This window comes from Pituophis catenifer, unplaced genomic scaffold (genome assembly GCF_029215685.1).
Source record: "Pituophis catenifer annectens isolate HBS135680 unplaced genomic scaffold, rPitCat1.0.hap2 SCAF_2, whole genome shotgun sequence".
NCBI classification, from domain to species: domain Eukaryota; kingdom Metazoa; phylum Chordata; class Lepidosauria; order Squamata; family Colubridae; genus Pituophis; species Pituophis catenifer.
The window spans coordinates 37,423,448-37,434,158 of NW_027256882.1; the positions used below are offsets into that span (position 1 = coordinate 37,423,448).

Sequence of the window (10,711 nt, forward strand, 5' to 3'; positions counted from 1 at the left end):
CCTGTCATGAAAATGAGAAATCCTCATTGATGAAATTTGCCCTGGATTTTTATTTTGAGGAATGTCATTTATATACGGGATTGGGTTGCTGTTTTGCAATTCCCCAAAACTGAGGTGTGTCAATCCTCGGCCAGCTATTCAATTGGCTATCCCTCAAAGCCTTCATGGGAATAAATGCTTCCTTTCAACCCTGCCCATGTCCAAAAGCTTCTTGAAAGAGTTGCAGGATCCGACTTGGAAAGTTGTTCTTTGGCTCTTTGCCATTTTCACTGGAACATTTCTCGCCTCCTCCTGCTCGCTTGTGAAATTTATCAAGATGAACAAATATCTTCTTCTCGGTTTTTCGGTTCTGATCTTCTGCACAGTTGGTAAGTGCCAAGTTTTTTTAAAAAAAAAAAAAAGCAGCAGAAGAAGAAAAGGCAAAAGATAAATATTCTGCTAGAGAAGTTTGCCTAGATAAAAGGATGCGACAATCTGTAATCCACCAGCTGTTCTGGATTACAGCTGCCAGATGAGCTGATTTTCTAGCAATTGCAATCCAAAACAGCTGGAAGCAATCAGATGGCTTATTCCTGGATTAAATATCTCAGCATTGTGGGAGGGAATGTTTCTAATACTTCGCTTTATCTGTATTTTATCTGCCCCACCTGAATCTATCTGACAATCATTTCAGGTTGTGAGGGACTCAGATTTGAAAAAACCAATCCATACTCTTTCTGCACTGCAATCTGCAAAACCCTGCCTTCGCTGTAGGGTTCCGGTGCACCAATTTTGTTAGATAAATCCAAGGAAAATATAGCCTGTTTGGATAGGATGGTAATAGCATGGAGTAAATTAACGTAGTTACCACTGGTGGGAATTCCACAATATTTTTTTTTTTAATTTGATTTATATGCCGCCCTTCTCCGGAGACTCAGGGCGGCTTACAATGTGCTAAGCAATAGCCTTCATCCTTTTGTATATTTATACAAAGTCAGCTTATTGCCCCCACAAACTGGGTCCTCAATTTACCTACCTTAGAAAGGATGGAAGGCTGAGTCAACCTTGAGCCTGGTGAGATTCGAACCTGCAGTAATTGCAGGCAGCTGGTCTTAATAACAGGGTGCTTTAGATTGAATCAGACCATTGGTGGAAGGGAAGAAAGATGGACGTGATGTTTCAGCGGGAAACATAAAAAGCCCCTGGGTTAAATTCAATTTCTGATGATTTATATAGCACATTCTTGCTTTCTTGGCAAGAATGTGAAAGGGATTTCCCTCTGCCGCTTGGAAGTTTTTCACAGTTCAATCTAGCCTGGGGTTTTCCTAATTTCCTATCCAAGAACTAAATACAACCAATCCAGCTTGAGCACCTATATTTTGGTTTCACTTAATTTTTATCTTAGAAAAGCGTTGGCATTCGATGCCTTATATACAAATCAAGGAGCCACATAATTTTCCTTTAAAAAAAAAAACTGGAAATAGTGTGCAGTTTATGCATGCGGATTAGTTTATGCAGATTATTTAGGAAAGCAAAACCTGATTGTGCCATCAGACTGTTGAGTGAGAGAAGAATTGTTTCTGGGTATATGACTATATGGAGTTTTACGGATCCTTAGCACAAGCATATTTTGCTAATGGGTTACATTTGTGAATTGTATTCTTTGTTCTTACTCTGGTTTTTAGTTATTTGAATCCTGTTAACCCATAGCAGAATTATAAGATACTCAAAGTTGGTAATGATTGGAGTGGCATATAAGCCTAGTAGAATGAATGAATGAATGAATGAATGAATGAATGAATGAATGAATGGAGGGAGGGAGGGAGGAAGAAAGAAGGAAAGAAGGAAAAGAAAGAAGGAAGAAAGGAAGGAAGGAAGGAAGGAAGGAAGGAAGGAAGGAAGGAAGGAAGGAAGGAAGGAAGGAAGGAAGGAAGGAAGGACTATACTTTGACTATACTTTGCAGTGCAGGCTTATTGAGAAGCAAATCTCACCATATACAGTTACAGCTTTAGTTTATCAATAGATTGCATAAACAAACATGAATGAAATAACCCAAAACAAGGAATTTAATTCCAGGTCCCTTAGACAAACATGCCAATTGTGTAGATAGATTTGGTTGTCCCAAATGTGCTTTTTCAGGAGGCAACTGGACTTTCTCAGGTTTTTTTTCTTTTGAAGATGTTTCGCTTCTCATCCAAGAAGCTTCTTCAGCTTTGACAGAATACCGAGGAGTGGAAGGATTTATATTCCTTGCAGATTCTTGGTTTTTTTTCTTTTGAAGAACCTTCTTAATATATCAGCCAGAGGTTTAATTCAGCCGGTTCGGACCAGTTCGCGCGAACCGGTAGCGGAAATCGCGGGTGGGCTCACCCACCTGCTCCAGCTCTATGCTGTCCTATTTAGGCACGTGTTTGAGGCTGGGTGCTCACATTTTCGGTGTTGGGCGAACTGGTAGGTAAATTATGTGAATCCTACTTCTGATATCAACTAAGGATCTTAAAGAAACTTGACCAAGGTTTCATTGGGAGCATATTTATTTGTTTGCTTACTTCTTCACTTTATTTTTTTACTTTTTGGTATTATATTTGTATGCTACTGCCTGGAAAGGCTGGCTAACAATCTATTGGTTGCGATGTCTCTGGAGATTCTCAGTCATCCAAGTCATGGTTGTCCCAAAGGTGCTTTTTCAAGAGGCAACTGGATTTTTTTCTTTGAAGACGTTTCATTTCTCATCCGAGAAGCTTCTTCAGCTCTGACTGGATGGTGAGGAGTGGATGGATTTATACTCCTTGAGGCCGACGACTCTCTAAAAGGATGCCAATGTCCAGCTGTCTGCAAGGAGACATAAATCCTTCCATTCTCCACCATCCAGTCAGAGTTGAGGAAGCTTCTTGGATGAGAAGCCAAATGTCTTCAAAGAAAAACCAGAAAGTTTTTTTTTCGCCTCTTGAAAAAGCACCTTTGGGATATTGGTTGCGATGCAGAAAGAAGCAATAAATGGAGTTTGCTACTGGCTGTCCTCCTCCTTTTCAAAATCACCATGGATCTATGAATAGGTGAAAACTAAGTCCAATCTCTTATTCTTGGGAAAAAAAGAAAGGAAAAATGATCTTGTGATTTATAGATTTGATTATTGGAAAGTGTAAATAATGGAAAGAAGAAAATTAGGATGTAAATTTAGAGAGAGAAGGTAAAATATGCATTTCAACTTACTGGCAACCATTCATAGTTATGATGGACCTACTTTGAGCTACTTATGACCCAGATCCAGAGTTTCTATGGTCACCCTGCCCTGCAGTCCCATGAGTAAACTTTGGGCACTTAGTAGTGTAGGAAGTTAGCACTCACCCCTTTCCTAGAGGAATGAAATATTTTGGGAAATATTAAAAAGGCAGAATATTATGTTTCCCTGGATGAGAAATGGAGAAGCATGTTTTAAAGACGAAGCAGCTCCCATCTTCCTGCCCCCACCCTTTGTCAATGGGCCAGAGGCAGAAACTCAGTCTTTGTCAATGGACCATCATCTGCAACACAATAGGATCCATCTAGCAACAGAAACTAACACAATAGGACACATCTAGCAACAGAAACTCCCCACATGGCACCTGGGAAGATTACATCAGCCAGCAAGGCTAGCTAAGACCCCCACTCCCTGGGAGTCTGACAACCAATCAGGATACTCTTTCTGGGCCCCAGGAAGTTCAAAACCAGAGAGGGCATAAAATCCGGGGACTCACTCAGCCCCTTTTCTGTTCAGGAACTCAAACCATGTGATCCTGTCCACCATTAAACCATCTTTCCAAGCAGTCTCCATGTTTCCAGTGTCTTTTCCCCCACTTGGAGCTGAACCCAGAAGGATATTACTTCCAACTGTAGTATGGCTGGATTTACAGCCATTTACAGATCCTGTGGTCATGTGACCATATACATTACAACGATTTTGCTGAAAAACCACCCCCTAGAGAACCGTGATGGAAACCAGCGATGACTCAATCAATGTCATCTGATTTTTCACCTTACAGTTTCAAGTCATATTTGGCAAGCTTAGGATTCTCATGTACCACCACAACGTGATAGAAAACAACCACTCCCCAAACAACAACTTGGGTGGAGAAAAGTCAGTCACTTATTTTCCTTGCTGGATTTTAATAACTTAATCTTCCTTTCATGGAAAGTAGTTGGACGCTTCTGTGGGAACCACACCTTTGGCATTCCCTGAAATTGTTTTCAGTCCCCCCCACCCCCCAATTGGCTACACTCTATCTGATAATAATATTCTGGGCTCCGTTCCAGCTTTCTCTTCTTTCCATCTTATGCTGCTCCCAGCATGTTTCACATGCCAGCCTTCTCAAGGTTCATGCAGGGATTTCATATGTGTGAGAGTAATACTTTGGGGTGAGGCTGATGTACATTACAGGCTGTTGGCATTTATCACTCTGGGTCAAACCGTGTGCAAAAGAGGAACAAAACAAACCCGTCATAATGCACATGAGATGGAGTAGGTATTTTCTTTCTTTCTTTTTTTATTTTATTTTATTAGTCATATTTCTATGCCACCCACTCTCCAAGGACTCTGGGCGGCTTATACCAAAGACAGTATACTAAATAGCATATTGCCCCCCAACAATCTGGGTCCTCATTTTACCCACCTCGGAAGGATGGAAGGCTGAGTCAACCTTGAGGCGGTGAGATTTGATCCGCTGATCTGCTGAACTAGCAGTCAGCTGAAGTAGCTGCAGTACTGCACTCTAACCACTGTGCTACCTCAGCTTTTAAAGAATTGTCAATTTTTTAAGGTGGCATAGCGGTTGGAATGCAGTATTGCAGGCCCACAGCCTAGAGTTCGATCCCACCTCTGCCCACAACCTAGAGTTCGATCCCGAAAAATGCTCGAGGTGGACTCAGCCTTCCATCTTGCTGAGGTCAGTAAAATGAGGATCCAGATTGTTGGGGGCAATGTGCTGACTCTGTAAACCTCTTAGAGAGGACTGTAAAGTGTTGTGGGCAGTGGTGGAATTCAAATTTTTTTACTACTGGTTCTGTGGGCGTGTCTGGGTGGGCGTGGCAGGGGAAGGATACTGCAAAATCCCCATTCCCACCCCACTCCTGGGGGAAGGATATTGCAAAATCTCCATTCCCACCCCACTCTGGGGCCAGCCAGAGGTGGCATTTGCCGATTCTCCAAACTACTCAAAATTTCCACTACCGGTTCTCCAGAACCTGTCAGAACCTGCTGAATAGCACGCCTGACTGTGGGGCAGTGTATAAGTCTAAATGCTATTGCTATTAACTGGATTTTTAATTTAGTATTATGCCTGGAGTCAAAGTGTGAGAGTTAGATGACTATATAAATATGTTTAATAAATAGATAAGTAATAGCAATAGCAATAGCACTTATATCTGTGATGGCGAACCTAGGAAACAGGTGGCACACAGAGCCATATCAGTAGGCACGTGAGCATTGCCCTAGCTCATCTCTGGTGCGCATGCACATGCCAGCCAGTTGATTTTCGGGCTTTCTGGGCCCACCGGAAGTTGGGAAACTAGCTGTTTCCAGCCTTCAGGGGGTGGGGAAAGCCGTTTTTTCCTTCCCAGGCTCCTAGAAAGGCTCTGGAGCCTGGGGAGGGTGAAAAAACAGGCTTACTGGGCCCACCGGGCCATTGCATGCCAAAAGCGGGGGAAGCGCAGGGGATTGTGCACGCATGCGCAGGGAGCGGGGCGCATTGAATTATGGGTGTGGGCATGCGTGTGCACGACCCCCCCGCTCCCTCCGCTTTTGGCACACAATGGCAAAAACGGTTAGCCATCACTAACTTATATACTGCCTGATGGAGCAGCATATGGCCCCTAACAATCTGGGTCCTCATTTTATCAACCTCAGAAGGATGGAAAGCTGAGTAAACCTTGAGCCAGTAAGGATCAAACTTCTGGCAGTGAGCAGTGAGTTTGCCTGCAACACTGCATTCTAGCCACTGCGCCACCATGGCTCATATAAAATAAAATATAAGGTCACAGAACTGTGCTTGTTAACTTGCAATTAGCAAAAAATTATTATTAGCAATTAGCTCCCCAACAGAGAAAAGCTGCCAAGGAATATATTCAAAAAGTCAGACGATATAGATCCATGATGGCGAACCTATGGCACGGGTGCCACAGGTGGCACACGGAGCCATATTGGTGGGCACGTGAGTGTTACCCTAGCTCAGCTCCAGCGCGCATGCGCGCACCAGCCAACTGATTTTCAGGCCTTCCGGTCCCACCGGAAGTCAGAAAACTGGCTGTTTCTGGCCTCCGGAAGGCCTCCGGGGGGAATGGGGAAGGCTGTTTTTGCCCTCCCCAGACTCCTAGAAAGCCTCTGGAGCCTGGGGAGGTGGAAAAAACGGGCCTACCAGGCCCACCGGGCCATCACATGCCAAAAGCAGGGGGAAGTGTGGGGGGGTCATGTGCCCATGCGCGGGAGGGTGGGGCGGATTGAATTATGGATGTGGGCACACACACCGGCGACCCCCCCACGTGACCCCCACTTTTGGCATGCGACAGCAAAAAGGTTAGCCATCACTGATATAGATGGTCCTTGATTTACAACCCATTCGTTTATCAACTGTTCAAAGTCACACCCGCACTGAAATAAGTGACTTGCAACCAATCCTCGCTCTTACAATCGGTTCAGCATCTCCGCAGTCACATGATCAAAATCCAGGCACTTAGTAACCGACATGCATTGATGAAGGTTGCAGCATCAGGAGTCAATGGGAGAGGCTGGGTTCACTTGGCAACCATGTGACTCATTTAACAACTGCAATTATTTGCTTAAAAACCATGGCAGAAAAAAAAACCCTCATCCAATTGGGCATGATTTACTTAACAACTGCCTTGCTTAGCAACAGAAATTCTGGTCCCAATTGTGGTTGTAAGTCAAGGATCTGTATTTGATTTCAAGGCTATGCCTGCTAGGTGTAGCTGGATGCCTGGTAACTCTATTAGGCAGTACCACTATGGACCAGTAGGTGGCAGCCAGAACATTCTTAGACACATGGCAACTATGACCATCTACCCAGCTGTTCCCACTTCTCTGTTCAAACTGAACTAATTTCTCTCTTTTGGTTTTTCTCTTTGCAGGTCAAGGTCTAATATGCAATGTTTGCAACTTTAAAGTCGGCAGCGTTTGTCTTAGTTCTGATGATCCGTGTCGAACGAGGGAAGGCCAGCAGTGTGAGACGACCAGAGTTTATAAAGGTACAATTTACAGATACAGCTTAACAGAGTTGGAAGGGACCTTGTAGGCCATCTAGTCCAACCCCCTTGCCTTGCCCAAGCAAGAGACCCCACACCATTTTTGGCAAATGGCAGTCCAGTCTCTTCTTGAAAGCTTCCAGTGATGAAGCTCCCACAACTTCTGAAGGCAACTTCTGTTCCATTGGTTGATTGCTCTCACTGTCAGAAAATTCCTCCTTATTTCCAGGTTGAATCTCTCTTTGTTCAGGTTCCATCCATTATTCCTTGTCTGGCCTTCAGGTGCTTTGGAAAATAGCTTGACCCTCTCCTCTCTGTGGCAGCCCCTCAGATATTGGAAGACTGCTATCATGTCTCCCCTGGTCCTTCTCTTCACTAGACTGGCCATGTCCAGTTCCTGTAACCGTTCTTTTTATGTTTTAGTCTCCAGTCCCCTAATCATCCTGGTTGCTCTCCTCTGCACTTTTTCTGGAGTTTCAACATCTTTTTTTATAGTGTGGTGACCAAAATGGATGCAGTACTCTAGGTGTGGTCTTACTAAGGCTTTATAGAGCGGGATTAGTACCTCACTTGATCTTGATTGTATTCCTCTGTTAATGCAATTTAGGATTGCATTGGCTTTTTTGGCTGCCACTGCACACTGCTGGCTCATATTTAGCTGGTTGTCCACTGAGGCTCCAATCTGAAAAACAGAGAGTGAAGGGTATGGGATGGAGGGCTGGAGGGAGGGAAGGAGGGAGGGAAGGAGAGAGAGAGATATATTTTGAACATTGGGACCCATCAAGAAACTTCAAGACCTAAATATAATCACTCATCTTTTATCATGGGCTTCTAAGAGGACATTTTCAACTTCTTTGTAGGAGTCAAAAGTCTTAGTGGATAGGATTATGTTACAAATTAAGGGGCCATACATGGATAGGCAAGAGGAATATTTTTTTTAATGATGAAATCTATTGTTGGACCACACTACTTTTATCAAGTGTTCCTTGCCTAAAAAGGCAGGAAGCCACACTGATCACATGAAAACTGTACTGACAACAATACTCACCGTTGTCATCCTGGTTGGAGAAGATCTGAAGAAGACTGGGGGCTGCTAATGATTTCTCATCTTTTCATCAGAAATATGACCAAGGATCAAACATTATTCTAGAGCAGAATTCCATAGCTTATGCATTGGGCAAAATTAGAGGAAGAGCATCAATAATGTTGGAAAGACGAATCTGGGTGTGAAGGATATAAACGGGGATAATTGGAAGTAAAGCTGGAAGTTAAGCTAAATGCATATATTTACATCTGTAGCTTTGTATAAAACAAAACTATATTTCATTTCATTTATATAAACAGCATTCAAAATCTTGGGGGTTAAATAAGAGCTACCAGATTCTCTTAAAAACCTTCTTATGCTAACACCATGGTTTGGGCTAACAGTAACTTATAAGTTGTTTATTGCCCACCCCTGTTTTAGAGGAAATCTGTCAGTAGTCCAGTTCCTCAACCAACTACATTGAGACTAAAGTATGGAGTGAAAATAAAATGATAGACACATGCAGTGGTGAAATCTAAAATTTGTTACTACCGGTTCTGTGGGTGTGGCTTGGTGGTGGTGGGATAATGTGACTGGGTGGGCGTGGCCATTTTTTTTTAAACTTTTAAAACCATTTTTTTCTACAACCTCTTCGGTGAAGAGGTTGTAAAAAAAATGCTTTCAAAAGGCTCTGACAATCCCAGCTGAGTTGCCTGATCGGCAGAGGCTTTTTTTTCTTTTAAAAGCCTCTGCTGATCAGGCAACTCAGATGAGATCATCAGAGCCTTTTAAAAGAAAAAAAGCCTCTGCCAATCAGGCAACTCAGCTTGGATCATCAGAGGCTCTTAAAAGCATTTTTTCTACAACCTCTTCAGAGGTTGTAGAAAAAATGCTTTTAAAAGCCTTTGACAATCCCAGCTGAGCCGCGCAATCATCAGAGGCTTTTTTTTTTTTTTACTTTTAAAAGCATTTTTTCGGCCGAAGAGGTTGTAGAAAAAATGCTTTTAAAAACTAAAAAAAAAAAGAACCTCTGATAATTGCACGGCTCAGCTGGAGCCAGAACCAGTCCAAACCGGCAGCAACCCACCACTGGATTCAGTTCTTGATGACTATCTGGGCACAAGGATGCCCTTATCTTGTCAACAATATGAAAGTGATCTGTCATTGCTTTTTTTGAGGATGTCCCAAAGATGCTTTTTCAAAAGGCAACTGGATTCTGGTTTTTCTTGAAGAAAGAAAAACAAACGAATTCCAATTGCCTTTTGAAAAAGCATCCTTGGGACAACCAGGAGCTGGATGACTAAGAATCTCCATAGACATTCTTCGAGGATGCTTTTCACCTTCCTGGAATTGCTTACAGCCTTGGGATTCCTTGTTTGTATAGCATCTAAACCAGAGGTGAAATCCAGTAGGTTTTGACAGGTTCTGGAGAACTGGTAGCAGAAATTTTTAGTAGTTCGGAGAACCGGCAAATGCCACTTCTGGCTGGCCCCAGAGTGGGGAGGGAATGGGGATTTTGCAGTATCCTTCCCCTGCCACGCCCACCAAGCCACACCCATCAAGCCACACCACGCCCACCCAGCCATGCCCACAGAACCGGTAGTAAAAAAAAATTGAATTTCACCACTGATCTAAACTGTAACCAGACCAAACCTTGATTAGCTTTTGAATCCAGTTAAGACCATGCAAGAGGTGCCATCTGGTAAAATTACCTGTAAGTAAAGCAGATCTCATAACTTTCAGTTTTTAAAATGTCTTCTCGTATACGTCCCCCAAGATGGAGCAAAGGTCCTAACTTTTAACATTTATTTTTCTCGCTTCTTCTTCCACTCAGGCAGTCTAAAGCTTTTCACGAAACATGACTGCAGCAAACTGACTGAACTCTGCAACAAGACCGAACAAAGGGATGATGTTTTTGACTTGAATTACAATCGCACTTGCTGTACTTTTGACTTATGCAATGGGGGAACGGTCGGCCAACCGAGCCTCACCCTCTTTACTGGCCTCAGCTTGGCACTTGGTTGGTGGCTTACACGTTAACTTATAAATAAAATCAAAACAACAATGACGACAACAATAGTGGAAGGCTATGCTCTTCTCATCCTGAAGCAACCCTTAGGAACCCAAGACCCCAGTCTCTCACTCGCCCAGTTCACCTCTCATGCCTAAAGAGATGAATTAAAAAAAACCCCAGCAATTGCATTCCCTCACCATCTTAATATAGATTCTACCGTTATCAGGAAAATGTTGTAGTGCATTTTCTTGTTCATTAGTGATTTAAGATATGGCGTAAAATTAGCCGAGTGAAATATGTTAAGCCCGTGATGGTGAATCTATGGCACACGGGCCCGAAGTGGCATGTGGGGCCATGTCGCCTTGTACGCGTGGCGTTGCCCGTTCCACTTTTGGGTTTCTGGTGTGCATGCACACACGATGATCAGCTGGCTTTCTTGCATGCGGCAGTGCCAGAAACT

General features: G+C 43.3%; 1 protein-coding gene across 1 annotated transcript; it reads left to right on the plus strand.

The window, feature by feature from the left end:
• The first annotated feature begins 316 nt into the window (after positions 1-316).
• On the plus strand, positions 317-10,306 carry LY6G6C (lymphocyte antigen 6 family member G6C). The gene is made up of 3 exons (XM_070933416.1): positions 317-368; positions 7,100-7,216; positions 10,072-10,306. The coding sequence occupies exons 1-3, from the start codon at positions 317-319 to the stop codon at positions 10,275-10,277; spliced, it is 375 nt and encodes a 124-aa protein (XP_070789517.1). The 3' UTR covers positions 10,278-10,306.
• Positions 10,307-10,711: the final 405 nt, after the last annotated feature.

Coding starts and splice junctions, on each gene's coding strand:
- LY6G6C (XM_070933416.1), top strand. CDS start 317: ATGAACAAATATCTTCTTCTCGGTTTTTCGGTTCTGATCTTCTGCACA. Junction 369..7,099: donor TCTGATCTTCTGCACAGTTG/GTAAGTGCCAAG, acceptor TTCTCTTTGCAG/GTCAAGGTCTAATATGCAAT. Junction 7,217..10,071: donor GACGACCAGAGTTTATAAAG/GTACAATTTACA, acceptor TCTTCCACTCAG/GCAGTCTAAAGCTTTTCACG.